At 36.1% G+C, this 22969-nt stretch overlaps 5 protein-coding genes across 6 annotated transcripts; 1 reads left to right on the top strand and 4 right to left on the bottom strand.

The window, feature by feature from the left end:
• Window positions 1-244: 244 nt before the first annotated feature.
• On the bottom strand, window positions 245-1947 carry LOC111017450 (UPF0481 protein At3g47200). The gene is made up of 2 exons (XM_022293196.2): window positions 1300-1947; window positions 245-1224 (listed from the first exon to the last, which is right to left on the bottom strand). Exons 1-2 carry the CDS (start codon window positions 1876-1878, stop codon window positions 484-486), a joined length of 1320 nt encoding a protein of 439 aa, XP_022148888.1. The 5' UTR covers window positions 1879-1947; the 3' UTR covers window positions 245-483.
• Window positions 1948-3080: 1133 nt separating this feature from the next.
• Window positions 3081-5701, bottom strand: LOC111017496 (ribosome biogenesis NEP1-like protein). 2 transcript variants are annotated; one of them, XM_022293261.2, is made up of 4 exons: window positions 4036-5701; window positions 3857-3954; window positions 3495-3779; window positions 3081-3416 (listed from the first exon to the last, which is right to left on the bottom strand). In XM_022293261.2, the coding sequence occupies exons 1-4, from the start codon at window positions 4051-4053 to the stop codon at window positions 3359-3361; spliced, it is 459 nt and encodes a 152-aa protein (XP_022148953.1). In that variant the 5' UTR covers window positions 4054-5701; the 3' UTR covers window positions 3081-3358. The 2 variants fall into 2 exon arrangements, with proteins under 2 accessions (XP_022148953.1, XP_022148954.1); XM_022293262.2 differs by having other exon boundaries at window positions 3857-3951.
• A 139-nt stretch (window positions 5702-5840) lies between these two features.
• LOC111017497 (small ribosomal subunit protein eS27y) lies at window positions 5841-6826 on the bottom strand. The gene is made up of 4 exons (XM_022293264.2): window positions 6684-6826; window positions 6485-6586; window positions 6363-6391; window positions 5841-6248 (listed from the first exon to the last, which is right to left on the bottom strand). Exons 1-4 carry the CDS (start codon window positions 6684-6686, stop codon window positions 6122-6124), a joined length of 261 nt encoding a protein of 86 aa, XP_022148956.1. The 5' UTR covers window positions 6687-6826; the 3' UTR covers window positions 5841-6121.
• Window positions 6827-16227: 9401 nt separating this feature from the next.
• Window positions 16228-17263, top strand: LOC111017483 (uncharacterized protein At4g14100-like). Its single transcript, XM_022293245.2, has 2 exons — window positions 16228-16931; window positions 17010-17263. Exons 1-2 carry the CDS (start codon window positions 16457-16459, stop codon window positions 17186-17188), a joined length of 654 nt encoding a protein of 217 aa, XP_022148937.1. The 5' UTR covers window positions 16228-16456; the 3' UTR covers window positions 17189-17263.
• Window positions 17264-17299: 36 nt separating this feature from the next.
• LOC111017482 (integral membrane family protein) lies at window positions 17300-22969 on the bottom strand. Its single transcript, XM_022293244.2, has 5 exons — window positions 22632-22969; window positions 20742-21105; window positions 20275-20345; window positions 18412-18510; window positions 17300-17686 (listed from the first exon to the last, which is right to left on the bottom strand). The coding sequence occupies exons 1-5, from the start codon at window positions 22905-22907 to the stop codon at window positions 17576-17578; spliced, it is 921 nt and encodes a 306-aa protein (XP_022148936.1). The 5' UTR covers window positions 22908-22969; the 3' UTR covers window positions 17300-17575.

Here is a 22969-nt window from a genome sequence, read left to right as displayed (position 1 = left end):
ATCCAAAGTTACTCACAATACGCTTCCAAAGACACCGACTAAGAGCGGAGTAAATAATTTACAATGGGTGAGAAATCATATAACTGCATGTACTTATTATTTAAAACTAGTTTGAGATTTTGGAAATCCGCTATGGGGATCAAAATACAGGAGCAGGTACTCTGTCTTAAGGTCGGACTTGCAGAAGGGAGGTCAGCACTTGAGGAGGTATTAGTATGTATAATTGTCCTAATTGTAAATGTAGTTAGCTACATGCACTCTCATGGTAACATTGTCTATTTGATTTTTTAGGTGAACGACAATATAATAATGCAAAGAAAATATTTAATGGCTCGTGAGAGTCACCCACCATCAAAAGTACAAGGAAAAGAAAATAACAAACAAAACTAAATACATGACATAAAAGTACGTGGAAAGAGGTTGTTATGGGCATGCGGCCACAGTCGACATGCCCGGACAAGCATGACCATGACATTCAGCACCTTAGCCCCGATAGTAGTCACATATTTGGTAGACGGCCTGGAGAATTAGGATGACGAAACCCAAAGCAGCAGCAATGAGGGAGACGATAGCCCATGGGTGTTGAAAATAGTTGTGTTTGAGACTTGCACACCATTTATGCCGTCGCTTTTTGCAATGCTCAATCACCATCTCTTGCACATGAGTTATGTGGCTGTCCGACTTTAAATCCAATGCCGCGCCTTGCGCCAGCCGACCGAACAACTCCGCCGCGTCTTGATCGTTCCCGAGGGCATTCAGTATTATCTTATTGGAGGCCAGCAGCGCCACATCTTGGTCCACGTCTATCAGATTGTTCATGAGGAGAATGAAACACGTGACTTTGCTGCCAGCTTCCTTGTGGAGTTTCTCGAACGCCATCACATTTAGGAAAGTTGATTCGGTGTCATCGTCCACTACCATTTTCGGCAGCTTCAACACACCTCTTTTCTCGTCGAACCACACGTCCGTAATGCTCTTGCTTTGGCTCCGCCTGAATCTGATCCCCGCTTCATGAAGCCGTGTCGCAGGCCAAATGATTTGAATCTCGGAGTCCAGTTCTTTGGCCGCCTCTTTGCTCCGGCCTTTTTGTCTTCCCTGGGACACGACCTTAGGAAGCAATAACGTATCCATATACATCTCCAAAATGTGCAAGTATTCTACCTTTAGCTTATCCTCCACTTTGTCGGGGATGCCCATGAAATCGCAAACAAGCGATTTCACATTCTGGAGATCCGAATATAATAATTATAATCAATAATGGAGATTAATAAAATGAGAAGAGAGATGAAAGGTGCATGCCTTTAAATAGGAATGGTTTGCCATGGAATGCAGCTCCTCCAGAAGCTTCATAGGCAACTGATTCTCAAGCAGCAGCATATCCCGCACTATATCCTCCCTCATATTACTTAGCCAGCCGCCACTGTCGGCCAACAGGACTTCCAGCATGAAACAACCATCCAGGACCATGAGCTGCAAGAACTTGGCTGCTCCATCTTCTAATTTCCATTCACCCTCAAGCTCATCATAGCATCCTTGCACATCTTCCAGCATGCTCCACACACGTTCCACTATGGGCTCTACGGGCAATCCGTACCTGGTTTGAAAATTCTTAAATGCTTTACGTTTTTCCAGTTCCATCCGAAACAAATGCGATTCTCCATGGTGGTATGGCCCAAACGACACCAACTGTGGCTCAAATAAAGCTTTGGGCTGAACTTGTCTCATGAAGTGTGGTATTTTGTAGATTGAAAGCCCTTCGGCCTCCACGGCAGGAGTATCCAACAATAGTTGATTGAGATTTTCCCTGACCCGAATAACCACGGCAGACTCATTGTTGTCTTTAATAATTCTGATGGGCATCGATGGCGGCCTCTCCATTGCTTCCCTTCACTACAAATTCTACGTACCCTGCCAACCCTTTCCTCTTGGGTATATGCAGGCCTGCGCATCAGTCCTTTAATAATTGCCTTTTGCTTCACACCCAAGAATGTGTCTCATCCTATTTTCACTTTTTTTTGCTTTCATTTCTTTCTTTATTTATTCTGATTCCCTACCTCACTTTCTACCTTCCAACTGAAACACGAGTCGCTTTTAATTAATAATTAATTTAATTAAGATCACGGTTTATTTGGTCATTTTACTTACTTGCATTGGGCAGCCACATCTCGTTGAGAATGGAGCCAAAACAAGTGGGAGAAATAATGGTTCATGGGCCTAATCATGCCAAAGCCCAAAACATCACTGTTAAGTTTGATAATATTTTTATGTAAAAATCATTATCTTGCCGCCCACCATTTTTCAACAAGGGAGGGCATTAAGTGTGAGAAAAATTTACAGAAAAAAATTTACGGAAAGAGTTCTTTGGCGAGAGGTTCTTCGTGAGGCTTTACAGAGAAGAAAAAAACGTGAGAGAAAAGTGAGAGAAGTCATTGTAGAGCGTTTTGAAAATAGGGGAGAACCCACCTACACGCGCCTACAGGTGCTCTCCCGAAAGCCTAAACCGGTCATTGGCTGTCATTGGCTAAGATCTGTTCCTGCGAGCGAAGTGCAGCAAGCAATTAGGCCTTGTTTTCATTTCGAAGCAATTAGGCCTTGTTTTCATTTCGACGGTTGCTTTAGTAATATCGTATTCTTCCTCAAGTTTGGAGTTGCTCTTAGCTGGTCGGATTGTCGGCCCGTAGCCCACATTAGGTGAACCAGTATAAATCCGGTGTCGATTTCTCTCTCCTATATTTTATTGTTCTTGTTATTTTATTGTTGTTGTTGCCTGATCTGGGACTCCATATTAGTTAACATATATTGTCTTTGAGATAATATTTGTTAGCTTGTTTTATTCCTAACGCATCTTGCTTCCCATTCAAAGTTGTCCTAGTTAATCTCTTTACAAAAGTTGTCCGAGTTAAAGTCATATTTGGATAGTCTTTTCTTTAATTAGAGTGAAGGTTTCTTATCTCCTTTTATAATTTGACTCCTAAAAAAAAAAAAATTTTACCCCTCCAAGAAAATTTTATTTGTGGTCTATTCCATTCTTTTTTTCCTACCTAAACCCAGTAAGGAGGACAATGTCTTCACCACCCATCTATTACGAAACTAAAAGAAATCCAGCTCAAAATGGCATAAATGCCCGAATTATACAAAAACCGAAATGGCATGGATCCGTGCTCCCGGACCGGGATTGCACAATTGTTTGGTTTATTATATATAAAAACAAATAATCAAACAGGGGGCCGCCAGTACATGCGTGCTAGTACTTCACTCTAGAAGCAGAAGCGGAGCAGAGCAGAAGGGGCCATTATGTATGTACATATAACGTAACATTGGGTTGAATCATGGGGAAAGTGAAGGAAAGGTTGTTCAGCTAGCGGGAGTGGGTAGGATCCACTCCAGCCGTTTTGAGAGTTTCAGCATTTCGAGGCCTGCAAGGGCAAGTGCATGTAACATTTACATTGTATTATTAATGTGTATAGTGTGTAGGGAATTAAATTAATACCAACCGTGTAAAAGGATCGGGGTGTTGGGGATCGCGCAGCGTTTTGTTGTGGTCCTGAATGTGAGCCACCTTCCTAAGAAATGATTTGTTGACAAACTTGTCGGCGGATGTGATGACGGTGTCGGGGTCATCCACCTCCGGAATGCTCTCCCTCTTCTTCTTGCTCAGCATCACCACTGGCGAATGCAACAGCTGCTGCTTCGCGGTGTGGGTTCCGATCGTCACGGCAACCACCACCATCCCCATAACAATGTAGATTGGGGCGTACTCCCCCTTCATGTACTCGCTCCTGTGCCACCCACCCATTAATTCTAGCAACCAAACAAATCCATAACGCCTTACTTTAATTATTAATTAATTCATTACTTAGAACTTGAAGAAGAAGAAGCGGTGGTAGACGACGCAAAACAGCGCTTCCCTTCTATCCTGCTTGGAATTCCCACCAGCATTGATTTCCATAGCTTCTGCATGCAATGCACAATATCCAAACAAATTAATCAATCCTACAAAATTATAATTCAGAAAACAAAACATAAGTGGCCTACAGTCCGTCTGAAAGCCATTTCTTCCAATCGTAATCGGATGGGACTGGAGTCTGGAGGAGCTTGAGATATAAAAAGGTTTGTTGACCAAGTTTTGGAAGGGCACGCGGACGAGTAGCAACGGGTAATACTAACACCTGGCCAGACACGTTACCTCCATCCAGAGATTTTAGGAGTCTAGTTTCCGCCTAAACTGGACGCCTCACATCCGCTTCATTCTAATTTCGCTAATTCAAAATTCAAAAATTAAAATGAAACCCCTGAATTATGCGCATCGTTTCAAATATACCCCGTCGTTTGAAAAGTTTCAACATCATCATACCTTTCGTAAACTTTTCATAAAATATTTTTTTGAAGTGAAATATTTCGAACGAAAACTTTGCAACTTAACAATATTTAATATCCAACCCCTATTTTAACTATTTTCTTTTGCGCTAAAAAAAACAAAATTTAAATGATGAAACTAATTTCAAAACACAAGTCCATCCATGTGAATAGGAGCTCCTATTAGAGTGCTTCATTCTACAGCAGCTCAAGAACTTAAATCCTTAAATCCTCTGCCCACAATAGTTATACCAACTCCAGTGTAGTTCTCACGAACTTGACCCAGAGTAGTTCATTCTACAGCCACTCACGGACTCAAATCTTCCAACCCAGGTGGTTCATTCTACAGCCACTCCCCCGGACTTAGATCTTCCACCCCACATTTTCATTGCCAACTATTAATAAAAAAAAATTAACAATTTTTTATTTTAGTTTTTTTAAAACAAAAAATTGCACCTAAAAATTAGCAGTATTCACATTAGTGATGGTCAACCATAAATAAGCACCTAACCTAAATATTATGCAATATTTAGATTGAACAATGAAAATAATTGCGCAAGCGTCGAATTAATACTCAAAGTAACCACCCATACGAAGCAATCGAACATCTTCCTGTGGTGAAGTTTTCCTTTCATCCAAGATATTCTGAACCTTATCTGCTTAAATTTCACCAAGTAACCGAGTAATATACCAGTCACTTCAAAATTTTCACACTACCATAAACATTTACATGCATCATGAAAATACCAATCATATTGAATAACTCCTGCTTTCAAGTATAGATCGCCCAAAAGTTTTAGTCAAAATGATAGGTCAAGAAAAAGATAACAATGTCCATTGAGAATTAAAGAGGGGGGAACGAACATACACAATTCATTTCCAATTTTTGTTATCATGAAATTCATCACCATATACAACCAATTAACTCATACTAATGTAAGACTTGTCACAAGCTAATTCCGAAAGGAAAGAAGTCAATCAAAAGCTCTTAGTACTTATCGGATCAACCACCCTGAAGTTCTGCCCTAGCCATATTGCTACATATTTATTTACTCCAGATAACAAATACAGCCCATGTCAACCACAGAAAAGGAAGAACAAACAAGTTGCATGTCAACCACATAAAAGCAAGTAGAAACAAATGGTCCAATTTTTTTATTCAACCATTCACCATATCCAAGTAGTGCCACAATCGAAAGCACAGCATAAGACACCAGAACCAAAAAAATGCATGTCAGAGTGTAAAATATCAAACAACATTATCTGCAACACTCGTTCGGTGGATGTCACTTCACTACTGAAACGCTAAGTACACTTGGGAAATGGAATCAAGAGAAGCAAATAGGCAACCGGTACACGGCATAGAGGCAAAAACAGGAAATTCTAATTAACTTACATAACAAACTATTCGAGCAAGAACAATTCAATATTTCAAATTAAAATCAGCAGCTACAGTAAACAGGATCTAGATTTAACTCTTGGGATAATGGAAAGCAAATCACACCAGTTCGATCAATTAAAAAAAGGATCGGGTTACACGCAGACACTTGAGGTGAATTACTTCAAACAAAACTCAGTTTTCATTGACAACATTAAAATTAACGTACTGCAACAGCGGTGCCAAAATGCTCTTCTTCTCAAGCAAAATTGAATAATCAACCAAAACGTAGTAAAACCGAGACAGACAAAATATGCTCAATTGCAATTCCAAAAATTCAAACCCACCCATCCTGTTCCTACTACAAGCCAATTCTGGGCGGAGGAATTAGTCGCCCTTCCTTCTAAATGAGCACCCTTCAGTAAGCTTAGCGCGCCCTCCAGTTGGCTGGCACAAAACCGCCTGGCAATTCCCACATACCACGACTGTTTGTGAATGACTGAATACAGTGGTTCTGTTTTTCATTCAAAGAGATTTGTGTCATCGACCGTTTAAGAAACAAACATCCACAACTTTACGGGAAAGAGTGGTCAAATAATCACAATACATGGAAAAGATGAAAACTTACATGTTAAAGCAACCTTGGCACTTCACGTCCTGCACATAAAATTCACAGATATAGCTCGATCACAATTATAGAAGCAAATGTCAGTTCAATCGAAGGCAACAGAATTACGCGAAACGAAATACCATGAAAAATGAGTTGGGTGACTGTACAAGACGCTTGAGCTTGTGCTTTCTCTTCTCAAGTTCGGCCGGAGGATTGAGCAAATCGATATCGTTTTGAAGAACCTGCCAATAGCGTGAAAGAGGATGAAAATTGTTGGATCCGAACTCAGGAGAAATGAAAAGGTATAAATGAATGTATCAGGGAGAATTTAGAGTTTACCATCTTGATCAGAAACGAATTGTCTGGATCGCGAACCCTAAAATCCCAACGAGAGTTCGCGAGAGAAAAAGGGCGTTGCGATGAATGTTAATAAAATGCAGAAGAGCGCCGTCTAGGATGAATATAAATGAGCGGCTGGAAAGTTTGAACCGTTGGATTGTTTTAAAAATAAATCTCAGCCTTCAGTTTCTGAAGTGCCTAGGGCTACGCACAGCCAGGACGATGAGGGTATAATCGTCCATTCACCTATTAATTAAAATTTTCTCCTAAGTTTGATATAATTTTACGAATAATGGTTACTATTTAGCATTTTTTTAACGTCTACAAATGTAAGTTTAGAGTTATTTGACGATAATTTTAATAAAAGTTCTTGCAAGATTATTTGAGTAAGACGTTGTTATATTTAATTGTTATAGGATGAAAATAAGCTAAGCTCAATCATAATTGACACATGTCTTCGACAAAATTTAGAAAAAGAAACTCAATTTTAAAATAGTTAGGGATAGTTACAAATATCACAACAAAATTTAAAGAAATAACAAATTTAACATTTACATTTTAATTTTGCAAATATAGCAAAATTCTTGAAAAAAACAGATGTCCATATAATAAAAAGTCAAATTTATCCTCGTAGCACTGATATAGCACTATACCTGATATATACTTGATATACCTCTGATTTACTACTGATGTACCACTGATATAACTATAATATCCACTCATATAACTTCTTATATTATTATATTATTTACTATTTATTGATTTATCACTGTTATATGTATGATATATACTTGATATGCCTCTAATATACCATTGATATAATACTGATATACAACTGATATACAATTGTTTTACTTTTGATATAACTATATATCTATTAATATAATTTCTAATATGGTTTACCACTTACATATGTATGATATAACCATGATGTCTACTGATATAAGTTCTGATATGATTGTATGATTTACCACACTGATATACGCTTATATATGTGATATATACTTGATATGCATTTAATTTACCACTGATATACAAATAATATACCATTAATATAATTGTGATATCTACTCATATAACTTCATATATGATTATATAATTTACCATTAATATAACATTGATATATATGTGATATATACTTAACATGTCTCTAATTTACCACTGATATTTCTTTGATATAACCATGATATCTACTAATATGACTATGTTATCTGTGTAATGATATAATACTAATATATCCACTAATTTTTTTCAGATAAAAAAATGGTGCAACCAAATAAAATAAAATCTAAAGTTATTACATAAAAGATTGATATGGACCATGAAAGTAAAAAATATTAATTATAGATTAAACGGTAGTGATATAGCAAGCAAAATTATTGATAATATTACTATATGAATTAACAAATCGCAGTTATAAACTACAATTTAAACAATTGATATACCACTGAAAATTAAACATTTGATATACCTTATATTTAGTATATAAGTTACAAATATATTTAATATATCATAAATTAGAGGTACATCAAATGTATATTAGATGTATAATACGTACATCTGATGCATAAAATGTTCATTAGAGATACATCGGTTGTATATCAAACATACATAGGTATATTAGTTACAAATATATTTAGTATGTAATAAATTAGAGATACATCAGATGTAAATTAGATGTATAATATATACATCTGATATATATCAGAGGTACATCGGATATACTTCAGATGTAGATTAGATATACATCAGATGTAGATCAGAAGTACATCAAATATACATCGGGCGTACATCAAATATACATCGGGCGTACATCAGATATGCATCATACAGATATACATCGAACATATCTCAGATATACATCATGCAGATATACGTTGAGTGTATATCAAGTATACATCGGACGTATATCAAATATACATCATGCGAATATCAGGTATACATTGGGTGTATATCAGATATACATCAGATATATATCATATGTCATAAGGGTAAAATTGGAATAATAAAAATTTCGAAAGTAAAAATTCAAATATTTTGTCTTTGTAAAATATAAAAGTGGTTGACGTTTTTCTATATATGCAAAAAAATTTAGTTACCCAATGTAATTTTTCAAATTGTTAAATAGTGTTACTCTAATATTTATTCTAACAAATAACTTGTCTATACTATTTTAATATTTCAACTATTTCACTATCATCGTGGTAGCGATAAGCTTGGTAGTAGTGTAGGCCGATCATCAGACCGTTACAAGTAGTCTCCAATACAACTTTCCTTGTTAATACCTTCATGAGTTGAATTATCTTCTTTCTTAATCCACCACCTAAAACTGTAAGCCACTGTGGGTACATTGTCCGTCCTTGCTGTTCTTCTCAGACTAAAATGTCAAATTTAGCCATCTTTTCTTAAGCCTCAAGCTATGTTAAAGTAATCTCTTTAAGGGATTAACTTCTGTCAAATCGGTTGTATATAATAAGACCTAATTCGACTTTTCGTATCCTATTAATTTAGGATTTTCCAATCATATATTAAATTAACATTTCAACATATTAATTTATTTAACATGAAGTTAATTCATAAAATATTTTCTATAAAAATAATCAGAATAAAATTGTTTGTTTAACTTTATTGCGAAGTCAAAATTCTTTTAATATAATAGAGTTGCGGGTGAAGTCCTAAAATTGCAAATATATTCTAACATAATATTATTGTGGTCTAAAATAAAAGTATCGCTAGGCCTTGCTATAGTAAATAAGAATTTGGTATACGTTTATTTAAAAAAATATATATAATATATAAATATATACGTGGTTACTTTTTCTCTCGTGAGGACATGGGCCTTACCTCGATCCTCTTGTCAAATGTCACCCATGTCATTTTGTTTTTTTGTTTTTAAACAAAAAGCCTCAAATTAAACTAAAATAAAGAAGAGTTAGTTACACCTACGTCCCGAATCCAAGCAAGTTAGAAAGTCATTCTTCTTCCCAATCGTTGTTCGTCACTATCCTCGCCAATTCACAAATATTTTATGTCAAATCGACATCCTCCTTCCTCATTACTCGAGTTACTTCTGTTGGAATTAATTTAATTAATTCCATTAAATGGATAACAATTTGTGATAAATTATATGTACTACTATTCATGGGAAAAATAACAGGTCTAATTACGGCCCATAAACTTCCTATATGTGCGGGCAAATACCAGCTCGTTGATCATAGGGATTATAGGAAACCCTAGAATCAACTTATAAATACAGGGTTATGGTCCCCAATATACTATCCTTCTTTAGTCTATTGTCCATCTTTGGTCTAAGGCTGCATAGTTGAGAAAGACTCAAACCACGCAGATATTGCTACAGAAATTTGGAATCTCTACTCCCATGTGGTATTAGAGCTAGATTTGCATGGTTGTTTGTTAAATATCTAATTGTTGTTGATGAATAAATTTGTTGGTTTTCCTATAGTCAAATTTCTTATTAAACAACATGAATTATTAGAACTATTTGGATTGATTAGTTATTGGACAATTTTGAATGATTTAATTTGAAAATCGTATGAATTTATTGTTCATTGATTTGATGAAGTTTGATATATATATACAGTCTTCCAATATTTTCAATAAATCGTATTATAATCAATTCAGTTATTGTTTAGAGAGGAAATTTTTTTTTAAAGATGACGGCACCCAGCACCGCATGAAGATTCATTTAATAAAGAAAAAAATATTTGAAAGATTGCAGCACAGCTTGAAGATTCCATTTTTAAAAATTGCGACACATGTTTATTCAGTTTAAATAAACAAAAATTATAGGTTGCAGCACTCCAACGTGAGGCTACTGCAAACCCTAGCACATTTACAGATTGTTTAGCCCACTGCAACTTAAAGTTATTATTGTTTTTCTTTTTAATTTTTAATTTTTTTAAATTTAATTTTTAATAAGTATTTTATATATTTATAAAATACTATAAGTATTTTGGGTATAAAAATATGGAGGAGTATTTTTTTTTTAAATTGTGCTAATAAAAGTTGACTACTATGGTGAATGAATCTATATTTTATTTATTTATTGGTAGTACAATTTGTCTAATTTCTTTAAATGTCTTAATGCATGAAATATGCTACCAAAGTAGTCTCTATTTTATAAATTGAAGCATTTAAAGTTCTTAGATGTAGTGTATTTGTTGCTTATGCTGATTGTGATTGGCCTAAAGAAAGATTGCAATTTGGCCAAACAACAAACACACATGCAATAATAAATATGGATAACATAAGGTTGTGTCCTTGAAGTTGTTAGTCGGCCCAAAGGAAGGCTATTATTTAAAAGGGATTAGTAATTACTGTTTTATTATATTGTATTGAGAGTATCACTAGCAAATTAACATTTTTGTCCAAAGACTGAATGTAGATGTTGCATTAGGTATCTCACTTGTCCTCATAAAGTTTATTTAGAATGTCAATAATGCCGCGGAATCTTCTAAGCAGAAAAAGGAAAAGAAACAGGATTCAGGATCCGCTTGTTTCTTCTGTAACAAGACTAGGCACATGAAAAAACAGTGTGCCAAATATGCTGCATGGTTATTGAAGAAGGGTATGTTTCTCTCTCTTGTTTGTTATGAGATTAATCTAGCTTCTGTACCTATGCGTATGTGGTGGGTAGATTCAGGTGCTACTACACACATAAGTGTATCTATGCAGGGTTGCATTTGGAGCTGACCGCCAAGTGGTGCTGAGGCTTTCATCTACGTGGTAGGGCTAAATTAGAAGCAATAGGAGCATTTAGATTATCTTTAGGAACTGGTTTTCATTTGGATTTGTTTGAGACTTTTGTTGTTCCGTCATTTAGACGGAAATTAATTTATGTTTCTTCATTGGACAAATTTGGTTATTCTTGTTCATTTGGAAATAAAACACCAAGTCTTTTGCATAATTCAAATATTATTGGTACTGGTTCATTGATTGATAATTTATATATGCTTGATAACGTTCATTTTGACAATGACACCTTACAAATATTATTGGACAAATTTGGTTATTCTTGTTTCGTCACGCGGTACAAAACGAAAATTAAATGAAAATTCTGGTACACTATGACACAAACGATTAGAACATATCTTTTACACTAGAATTAAGAGACTCGTGGATGAAAGAATTCTTGATTCACTTGACCTAACATATCTTCAGGTTTGTGTTAACTGTATCAAAGGAAAAGAAACAAACAAGAGAAATATTGGTGTTGAAAGAGCTAAAGAAGTCCTAGAACTAATATATACTGACATATGTGGACCATTCCCTATGGCTTCATGGAATGGAGAACAGTATTTTATTACGTTCATCGACGATTATTCAAGATACTACTACCTATATTTAATTCATGAGAAATATCAAGCTATGTACATGTTCAAATCTTTTAAAGTAGAAGTTGAACTTCAACTTAACAGGAAAAGTAAAACCATCAGATCTGATCGTGGAGGAGAATATTATGGTCGATATGATGGATCAGGTGAACAACGTCCAGGACCCTTTGCGCTTTTCCTTGAACAATGTGGCATAGTTCCTCAGTACACGATGCCTGGAAAACCTAGCATGAATGAAGTTGTTGAGAGGCAAAATAGGACTCTTAAAGATATGGTAAGAAGTATGATTGCTCATTCTTCTTTGCCAGAGTCTCTTTGAGGAGAAGCATTAAAAACCGCAGTGTACATACTTAACAGAGTGCCTAGTAAAGCAGTAAACAAAACTACATATGAGCTGTGGATTGGAAAAATACCAAGCTTAAGGCATTTACATATTTGGGGATGTTCAGCAGAAGCAAGACCTTATAAGCCAAATGAAAAGAAACTGGACTCAAGAACCATAAGTTGCTACTTTGTTGGGTATGCTAAGCGCTCTCGGGGCGTTAAGTTCTATAATCCCACTTCAAGAACCTTTTTCGAGACAGGAAATGTTCGATTTCTTGAGAATATTGAGTTTGAGGGGAGAAATAAAAGTAAAGATGTTGTTTTTGAAGAAGAAAATGCTACTATCATAAATGCTGTGGTTACTTTACCTACCATTGTCAGTAAAGTAGTTTTAGATAATGACACTCAAGATGAAGTTCCAACGCTTGATGTCATTACCTCTCAAGACAACACTGAGGACACACATCACCCTTCCCTATAGATCAACCTCAACATACTCAAGAAGTGTCATTAAGAAGATCCACTAGAGAAAGAAGTGCAATGCCAGATGATTATATTGTATTTCTTCAAGAACATGAGGATAGCATTGGCCTTACAGAAAATGATCCTATCAATTTTCAACAGGTAATGAAAAGTTCTAAGGTAGATAAGTGGATTGAGGCTATGCAAGATGAGATGAAATCTATGAGTGACAATGGCGTTTGAGATCTAATTGAGTTGCCTGCAGGAAAGAAACCTATTGGTTGTAAATGGATATTTAAAACCAAAAGGGATTCAAAAGGCAACATTGAAAGATATAAAACATGTCTTGTTGCAAAAGGTTTCACTCAAAAGGAAGACATAGATTATAAGGAGACTTTCTCTCCAGTTTCCTCGAAACTCTTTTAGAATTATTATGGCACTAGTAGCACATTTTGACTTAGAGTTACATCAGATGGATGTTAAGACGACTTTTCTCAATGGAGACATTGTTGAAACCATTTACATGGAGCAACCAGAGAACTTTGAAAGGAAATCCAAAGTCAATGGTTTGCAAACTAAAAAAATTCATCTATGGACTCAAACAAGCTTCTTGTCAATGGTACCACAAATTTCATAATGTCATTACTTCTTTTGGTTTTGAAGCTAATGTAATTGATGAATCTGTGTACCGCAAGAACAGTGGGAGTAAATATATCTTCCTAGTATTATATGTAGAGGACACCTTATTGGCTTGCAACGATTTAAACCTGCTACAAGAAACCAAGAACTTTCTGACAAAACATTTTGAGATGAAAGATCTTGGCAATGCCTCTTTTGTCTTGGGTATACAGATACTGCGAGATCGTTCTCAAGGTATCTTAGGGTTATCACAAAAGAGTTACATTGATAAAGTATTGAGTAGGTATGGCATAAATGGATGTCAGATAGGAGATACACCCGTAGCTAAAGGAGACAAATTCAGTTTGAATCAAAGCCGTAAAAGTGATCATGAAAGAAGTGAGATGCAAAAGATTTCATACTCATCAGCCGTAGAGAGTCTAATGTATGCTCAAGTTTGCACCCGGCCTGATATAGCTTTTATAGTGGGAATGCTAGGCAGATATCTGAGCGATCCAGGTATGCAACACTAGAAAGTAGTCAAGAGGGTTATGAGATATTTGCAAAGAATGAAAGATCATATGCTCACATATCGGAGATCAGATAATATAGAGATTTTTAGCTTCTCTGACTCTGATTTTGCTGGATGCCAAGATAGCAAGCGGTCCACATCTGGATATATCTACATGATGGCAGGAGGAGCCATTTCATGGAAAAGTGTCAAGCAATCACTTGTAGCTCCTTCAACAATGGCAGCAGAGCTTGTAGCGTGCTATGAGGCGTCGAATCATGGAATATGGCTTAGGAATTTTATCACAACACTTAAGATAATTGACAGTATTGAAAGACTATTGAAAATTTACTGTGACAATAATTCAACAGTGTTATATTCCAATCACAACAGGAGCTCGACAAAGTCAAAACATATTGACATAAAGTATCTTGTTGTTAAGGAGAGAGTTCAAAATAATTTGATAGCCATAGAACACATAGGAATACATAACATTCTAGCAGATCCTTCTACCAAAGGCTTAGTACCTAAGGTCTTTCATGATCATGTAGCCCGTATGGGTGTCATTTCAATAGATAATGCATTGGTTGAGTGGGAGTAATTTTAATTACAGCTATGTTGTTCTATACTTTTTCTGTAGAATAAAGATGATGGTTTATTTGAACTCACAATGAGTATGTATTTATATATATATTTATTACATTGATCTCTATAAAGTATGATTAGGACCAGTTGAGAATAGACATGAACAAATCACTATGAATGTAATTCTCATGCCACACTTAATCTATGTCATCGAGTATATTTGGTGTGGTGATCATTGAAGGTTGAGTTGTGCTTTCACATGTGACAAAAGCCGCCTTGGTCCCACATTGATATACAAGATGAACCAGATTGTAATTAAAGGAATTTTTTTAATAGTATTTGGTTGTGCACTAAAAGTTGAAACTTATATTATTTGTCGTAGAATTCTGTTACCCAAGTGGGAGATTTTTGGAATTAATTTAATTAATTCCATTAAATATGTAACAATTTATGATAAATTATATGTACTACTATTCATGGGAGAAATAAGTGGTCTAATTAGGGCCCATAAACTTCCTATATGTGATGTTGCCCTCTGGACAGATACCAGCCTGTTGATCCTAGGGGATTATGGGAAACCTTATAATCAACTTATAAATACAGGGTTATGGTCCTCTATTCCCCATCTAATAGAAAGTATACCCATCTTTGATCTAAGGCTGCATAGTTGAGGAAGACCTAAACCACGCAGATATTGCTACAGGAATTTTATAGGAATTTAGAATCTCTACTCATGGATCCAGATAATTCGAAATAACTTATTCTTTAGCCTACTTCCATGCATAGATCCTATATTAAAGTTTTTTGTTTTCTAACAGCTTCTACTAAGTCCGATTCAAGATACATTTAATTGCTATTTTGCATGTTGATGGATTGGAGTCCTCGAATTATCGCCAATAATTCTAGCGCTTTGATTTCCTTCTTCTCCCTGATTTTGCAGCCAAAATAATCAACCACCCCCCCCCCCCCCCCCCCCCCCCCCGCCCCTACAGTCACGAACGATCCAACCCAGGCCACCTACTTCGCACTTTAGGAATAAATCAATTGATGTGCCTAATTGTTGTTCAATCTACCGTTTCTCCTCTGAAGATGCCCTTGTTTCCTCTTTCCCATGTCTGCTTTCCCATGTCATTTCCTTTGTATTTGAATTTTAGGCAAATGAAATTTATACTTAACCTTCTTTCTTTTTAGCATATTAATCTCTAATTTTCATTTTTATATTAATCACCCTCAGAATCTGAAAATGAGATGGATGTAGGGAAAGATTACCTCAAAATGGAAAAACATGAAACCTGCACTAGAAGAAAGCAACCGTACTTACAAATTAAGCCTATTAGCACCGTAGACCAAAAGGAGAATTTTATTTTTCTCCGTTTTCTTTGGTTGGATAAGTCTTATCCAATCCAACTAGTTGGTTAACATAGAGTGATTGAGTATCAAGAATACTGCTCTCTCTCTCTCAATTCTTGTCTATTAAGAAGAATTAAACTACCGCTCAACCAAAAAGTTTAAGTTGATAGATTAAGTAAATTTAATTCATATATGGACTTTCAACATTCCCCTCATTTATCGATTTGGATAATTGTACAAAACCTCTCACTCGATACTATGTTAAGGATATAAAAAAGTGCACTAACTACGGCATGAACACAGGACGATAAGAATGAGACACGAATTTAGAAGGGAGGAAAATCACATCGCCACACAACATTTTTTCTTAGATATAATAAACTATAAATCCCACGTGAATCCGTCCCTGACAGATAAATTGGGAAAAATACGCACCGCACCGCACAATTGGTGGGCGAGAAAGAATCGGGCGGATGAGCGAGAATGAAGATAAAGTTGACTAGAAGCCAGAAGCAAGGGCAAGAGAGAGTAAGAGAGAACCCGGAACTGGAAGGCAGAAGGCAGAAGGCATGGCTTCCACAGCAACCAAGGCGAAGACGAGCCTGTTCCTTATCCTTTCATTGCTTAGTAGTTTGAGGGTGAGCGTGTGCCATTCAGAGGACCCCGTTCCGGTCCCATGGCCTCTCCAATTTCACTCCGTTCTCTTGATGAATTACAGCGGGATCCTCCAGATAATCGACCTCTGGTACGACTGGCCCAATGGCCGCAACTTCAACATCATCCAGCACCAGCTCGGCAATGTTGTCTACGACCTTGAGTGGAACAACGGGACTTCCTTTGTCTACACTTTGGACTCCTCCAAGACTTGCTCTACCTCTCAGTTGGAGGTGGGTATTCTTCGCCCCAACTGGCTCGACGGGGCCAATTATCTGGGTCACCGCCATGTCGATGGATTCCTCTGCAATGTCTGGGAGAAGGTCGACTTCATCTGGTATTACGAGGACGTCGACACCAAAAGGCCAGTTCACTGGCTCTTCTACACTGGTAAAATTTCCCCCTCTTCCGCTCAACTCTACTACTCTTTCTTTACCTGGCCTAAGGGCTCCCACTTTTTGACTGCAGGAAGGCAGGCTCATGTCATGACGTTTGAAGTCGGAGCTGTGCTGGAAGATGAGAAATGGCAAGCCCCCGTCTACTGCTTTGACGGCAAGGGAGCTCATCTCCATAACGGGGTTCCCAACCACAAGAATTTACCTGTCATAGACGGAGCTCTAAGGGCCCCCCTTCTCCCTGCAATCTAAAACTTCCTTCTTTGTTGCTCATTGCGTGAACTTGTTGGGAAATTAAATAAATTACACTCCAAGTTTTTATCTTCATTTTTATTACTTAAAATGGCATGGAATTCACAAGTATACAACAACAATCCCTCCCATACTTGCTAATTTTCTCCAGAGCGCAAACAAAACAGGGTTTATGTTCTCATTTAGTCATTTGTGTTCCAGCGGATGAAAAGGCGAAACAAGGCCAAGGTAGACAGAGAGCAAAAATAATATGTACAGCTCCTAGTAGCGTTCTGTATAAACTATAAATTATAATACAGGCTGCAGTAAGAAAGTATAGACATACCACCTGGTAAGACTCCTTGACTGACAATAGTTCCTCCTGCTGAGTATCGTCTTGCTAATGTTCTAATCAGCACTCTGACTAAGCTCTTGCAGCTCAAGCTTTGCAATCAAGGCCTTCTTTTCATCCTCTCCGAGTGCATTGAACATGAAAACAGATTTGTCGCCGATATCATCCTGAAAACAAATAAGAAACCAGTTACACAGTGCAACAATGAAATGTTCTACATACTGATGGTTTTGGTTAGTATCTGTATTTCCAAAATTGGATTTCAAAATAACTCCATTGCAGCTTTCTACCCTTTCTAATATGATTAGGTTTCTGTATGCTATACTATACTGTACAATAAACGACAAAATGTTTTTCTCCATTTTATCCTTTTAAAACTAGTTTTAAAAAAAATCAATACAAATGAGTTTTTAATCTAAAAGTAACTTTTGTTTTTAAAAATCAGAAAAAATGGTATTAAAACTTCATTCCTAAAGGAACCCAACACTAAGGCCTCAGGTTCTTTGTTTTCTTAAAAAATTTAATTCAAAGACAAATTTTACAAACAGAACCAAGGGTGTCCCCCGTTTTTTTTTTTTTTTGATAACCCTAGAATCAATGGTTCTTTAACTTTTTACCCCTATAACTGGGACACCCACACTTGCCGCCCCAAGGCACCGTGCCCATGCTAATGGAACCAAGTTTTTAAAACCATTTTTTTTTTTAGTTTTAAAATTTTAGCTTAGATTTTGTGATTTTTTTTTTAAAGATAGATAACTAAACAAATAGAAAGATAAAAGTGTTTACCGAAAAGAAAGTAGAAATAGTGTTTGTAAGCTTAATTTTTTTAAACCAAATGGTTATCGAATGGAGGAGTCTTTAGTAATTCAAAGAATGTTCATGAGCTTATTACCTTAATGGGTTGAATGAACTTTCTTCCAGCAAATATCACAAAAAGGGCCATCCACGAACCTAATAGAGCAAGTTTAGCTCCATCGTCCATCAAACCAGTCTGCACATTTCAAGTAAAGTCGGTCAAAAGGTCAGTGTACTGTGTACAGGGTCAAGCGCTAGAAAGAGATCTTAGGTCTATGGCTCAAATAATAATAATAATTGAACACATTGCGAGTGTCACCCTCTAAAAAATCCTTAAAATTTGAATTCCGGAAAGATTTTTTACTTCAGCTAGCTTTCGTAAAGCATTAGTCTAACTAAGATACAAAATTATAGATTTCCACATACAATGGTAATATAAAGAATAAATTTTGTAATCTGTTAGGTATCTAGAGTCTTATTTATGTAAGGAGATCGAAGATCGAATTAAGTCTCAAGAGGAGAATTGGTGTTTTACTACCAACCACAAATTTCATGTTGGCCCAAGTACTCATTCTGGAAATTATGATTAAGGATTACTCTATCAACCATCATCTACTTTAGAGATCATCACCCCTGAAACTTTTTTCAAATACAAAAGTTCAATATCTCCCTACGAGTTAGTGAATTAGGCACTATACTTTCGAAAACCGCCCTACTACATGCTATCCAGCCAATTCGAGAGGGCTGGTGGCTCTCCAAAACTCTAGTACCTTACCCAGAATGATAACTGCCCTGCTATCCTAAGCCCGACATCCACCACAAAATACTATTCCAAATTCAACTAACTGTCAGAAGAGTATTTCCCCATATTTCCCCCTCCTAGAATTAACTTTTAGGATTGGAGGCCTAACAGAATCCAACTTGTATTATAACCCAGTATAAGATCAAATCTCAACAGTTTGGTAATACACTATTAATTTCCTTCAATAATGAAAGAAAAATGCCAGAAATGTGATAGAACCCAAACAACTAACAATATATTGAAATATAAAAAAGTATAAGAACTACAATAACTACCCAGTGATTCAAGGTAATTGGACTGGACCTTCCCCCTCTTGAGTATTCTTACTCAAGCCTAAACCATACTCACGAATCGCCTACCTTCATCCTTTCTCTATACTCCATTTATAATCAAACCTCCTAACACAATTACTAATATATCCTTAATACCTAATTACTAAACGCATTCCTATCAAAATAGAATAAAAAAGTAAATAAATTTAAAACTCGACAGTTTGAGATTTTGATTTTAATGGTAATTTAATATATTATTAAAAATAGGAGATGATATATTTATATTTCTATAAAATTAATTTCTCCCTACTTTTACCTTAAGTTATTCACATGTTGAGCCTCATAAGTAAAACAAATATGCGGGCTACATATGTGAGGGACAATTGTGATATATGCTTAAATCTAGTCTAAGCTTTTGAGCGTGTAACAGTCATTTAACATACAAAAATAAAAAGTGTGATAGTGAATGTTTTTCTTATTTAGATGTTGGCATAACAAATTGAAAAATCTAAATTAGCATAATAAAAATTCTCTACTGCAGATAGTTCAAAGGCTCCAGCATCCTTTTTAGTTTAGGTTTAATAGAAATTTATCAGGAGACAAGAATTTACAAATACAGCTCTCCATATTCATAGAAGGGCATTTTTTAGAGTAACTTTTAACACTAGAAGAAAGAAACTGCCGTTTCAAACTAATAATTTGGTCCATTATGCCGTCACAGGTTTGTGAAAACCTTGCACATTCCTTCAGATCAAAATAATGCACACAAACAGTACAAGGCGTTGAGGTACCCAGGTTTGAAAACTTATCCATACATGTCATATTATGCCAAACTCCTTATTAGAGAAGTCTAGCTTATAGGAAAACAGTGAATGTTGAACCTTACCAGATGCCCTAGAAGCAGCATAGGTATGACAAAGGTGAGAACTCCAGCCTCAAGCTTTCCATAGCAAAGCCCTACGTATAGAGGATAAGAAAGTGTTGAAAAGTAAAACTGACAGTGACACTAATCGTAAAGTATGCATAACCAGTTGATATTACAGATTGAAATATATGTCTCACTGCATTTCAGATGCCATACACCACAGGTTGTTTTTATATTTTAAAAAATGACTAGAAGGGGGAAAAAGCCAGGCCATGAAGAGACAGAACCCTGAAACTAAATAATCCAATATCATAACAACCTCTGCAATGTAATTAATAATTAATAATCTAATTTCTACATGCTGAACAAGCAAAGTAAGTCCAACCCTCAATATCTTCTTCCTTATTATTTGCTTGCTTCATTGATACAATATTAAAGACTCAAATACTAAGTTTAAAGCCTGTAAGATATTAAGAAATACTTGATACCTTCTTTGAAGACAAGTCCAGTCAGTGCTGCATATAGAGGACCAATAAACCAGACTGCCAATGGATTATCAACAACATACTGCACTAAGCCATCCCCAGCTGGTTGTGCAAGATATATGTAAGTTACCAAAGATCCAGCAACACCAAGCACCCATAAAGCTTGAAGAGTGCGCTTAATTGCCGTAACATATATGTGAATCAAAACTAGGGATAAGCCTAATCCTCCTCCACCGAAGGCATATAACAGATCAAGATTTTGCTTAAGTGTGTCACTCAATGAAGAGGTATCGGGTAAAAAAGCAACTGATGAAGCTATCACAAAAGAGGTAGCAGCTGTCACTAGGCCCGCTCTATACAAAATCACCTGCCACAGTAAGCAAATTATCACTGAAATATTTGGGACTGTCTACGCAGGTTCAACTACATGAGACTGTCTTCTCCAATGAGTATTGAATACACATCAAATTCCAATTTATTAGGGTCATTTGATAACCATTTTGTTTTCTATTTTCTGTTTTCAATAAACACTACTTCCACATTTTTCTTTATTTTGTTACCTATTTTCTAAGAACGTTCTCAAAATCTAAGCCAAGATTTGAATACTAAAAAAAATAGTTTTATTTTTTAAATTTTTCTAAGAATTCAAATGTGTTTTTCCAAAACGTGAACAACCTACCAAAGAAATTCTGAGAAAACAAGTATAATTTTTAAAAACAAAAAGTTGAAAACGAAATGGTCATCAAACAAAGCCCAGTAAAGGACAACTAAGCACTTCGACAAATCATATTCAATTATTGAGCTAGGCACCATGATCTTGTCTGTAAAGAGGCTTGGATGATACGACATTAGGTACGCTACAAAAATATGAACTAAGAGCTACTAGAAAATTCTAGACAACACACTCTCATGAGTTGGCCTAGTAGTCCAAGGTAAATACTAAAGAATTTAGAGAGTAGGATTAAACTATGGTGACCACCTACCTAGGATTTAGTACCCTATGAGTTTGCTTGACAACAAAATGTAATAGGGTCATCCAGTCGTCCCATGAGATTAGTCAAGGTGCGCACAAACTGGCTAGAACACTCACAAATATAAAAAATGTTCATGCAATCAAGAAAATATGAACATAAAATCACCTACTTGACAAGTAATATTGTTAGTTAACTCAAGATCACTAGTTTTGAATTGGTCTAGTCCAAGTCCTAGTTTTTAGGAAGTTGGTGGTGTTATTTTTAGTTGTAGTCAAGTTAATTAAGTTGTCCTTGTGGAGTTAGTGGAGTAAGTTGCTGATTGTGGAGATTGTTGAGTCTATTTTTAGCATTAGAATGTATATTTATTTGGAACAATTATTGAACGAAATTGTATACTTCCACGTATTTCCTCTATCTTTCTTTTTCTCTCGAGCTACTGTTCAAATTGTGTAGTTTTTCTATACAATAATAAGAACTAAAAATATCAAGGTTGAATTAGTCTGTACACGTTTTCATATTTCATACAAGCCTGGAAATGTTTTTGGTGATAGTGCGCTACTTATGTTTAGGACTAAAGACCTGCAACCAAAAGATTAGAAACGGTGAATGAAGGGCGTAGAAGAAGACGAAAGATATTTTTTTCGATAGGATGCTGATTGCTGAAAGAAGCGGCTATGTTACTTTTTTATAGTACTCCAACATGAACTCATGGATCCTCGTATCATTCAGGCCATATTTAAACGGAGTTAATGACATAAATTCCAAGATAAAAAATAATATGATACAATTCACACGATTTCGGAGTTAATACATAGAATCAGCCGCAACTTCCACGGCAACCGCAAATCCCAAATTATAAGAGATAACAACAGTAAACAATTAAAAAGAAAAGGAAAGAGAAAGCAAGTAGAAGTAGAACCTCTCGAACGTCGGAAGGATCAACGGTCCAAGGACCGTAAATTCCCTGATATACCGTGTTGGGCGGGGTTTGGCCCGCAGCCTTGCACTTGACACTGACAGTTCCAATTCGAACGGTTAGCCCAGTAGCTGAAGCTGATAACTTCTTAGATGGCGGAGGGAAAGCAACTGCGGAACCGACCAGAAACTTAGTTTTGCTATCAGCTGAATAATTAACAGAACGAAGCTTCGAAAGAGAAAGAATGGGGGCACATAAAGATCCAATTCCAGACGCCATTTCGGAGTCTCGGACTGCCTCGGCCACAAAATTCCGACGCTTGTTTCCGTACCGCCGCTCCG

This window comes from Momordica charantia, assembly GCF_013281855.1.
Source record: "Momordica charantia cultivar OHB3-1 chromosome 7 unlocalized genomic scaffold, Mcharantia_2.0 BLBB01000007.1, whole genome shotgun sequence".
NCBI lineage: Eukaryota > Viridiplantae > Streptophyta > Magnoliopsida > Cucurbitales > Cucurbitaceae > Momordica > Momordica charantia.
Note: the sequence above shows the minus strand (reverse complement) of the source record. Positions and strands in the feature narration are given on the sequence as shown.

What these genes read in the sequence shown, in the direction of transcription:
- LOC111017450 (XM_022293196.2), bottom strand. Translation starts at nt 1,878, where the DNA reads ATGGAGAGGCCGCCATCGATGCCCATCAGAATTATTAAAGACAACAAT. An exon ending in CAAACCATTCCTATTTAAAG is followed by an intron (nt 1,225 to 1,299) that starts GCATGCACCTTT and finishes TCGGATCTCCAG; the next exon opens with AATGTGAAATCGCTTGTTTG.
- LOC111017496 (XM_022293261.2), bottom strand. An exon ending in TCTTCTTCTTCAAGTTCTAA is followed by an intron (nt 3,780 to 3,856) that starts GTAATGAATTAA and finishes TGGGTGGCACAG; the next exon opens with GAGCGAGTACATGAAGGGGG. An exon ending in CACCCCGATCCTTTTACACG is followed by an intron (nt 3,417 to 3,494) that starts GTTGGTATTAAT and finishes TTGCCCTTGCAG; the next exon opens with GCCTCGAAATGCTGAAACTC.
- LOC111017497 (XM_022293264.2), bottom strand. An exon ending in CACCCAACTCATTTTTCATG is followed by an intron (nt 6,392 to 6,484) that starts GTATTTCGTTTC and finishes TTTTATGTGCAG; the next exon opens with GACGTGAAGTGCCAAGGTTG. An exon ending in TGCCAAGGTTGCTTTAACAT is followed by an intron (nt 6,249 to 6,362) that starts GTAAGTTTTCAT and finishes AATGAAAAACAG; the next exon opens with AACCACTGTATTCAGTCATT.
- LOC111017483 (XM_022293245.2), top strand. Translation starts at nt 16,457, where the DNA reads ATGGCTTCCACAGCAACCAAGGCGAAGACGAGCCTGTTCCTTATCCTT. An exon ending in TCACTGGCTCTTCTACACTG is followed by an intron (nt 16,932 to 17,009) that starts GTAAAATTTCCC and finishes TTTTGACTGCAG; the next exon opens with GAAGGCAGGCTCATGTCATG.
- LOC111017482 (XM_022293244.2), bottom strand. Translation starts at nt 22,907, where the DNA reads ATGGCGTCTGGAATTGGATCTTTATGTGCCCCCATTCTTTCTCTTTCG. An exon ending in TGGACTTGTCTTCAAAGAAG is followed by an intron (nt 20,346 to 20,741) that starts GTATCAAGTATT and finishes CTCTATACGTAG; the next exon opens with GGCTTTGCTATGGAAAGCTT. An exon ending in TGCTGCTTCTAGGGCATCTG is followed by an intron (nt 18,511 to 20,274) that starts GTAAGGTTCAAC and finishes TGAAATGTGCAG; the next exon opens with ACTGGTTTGATGGACGATGG.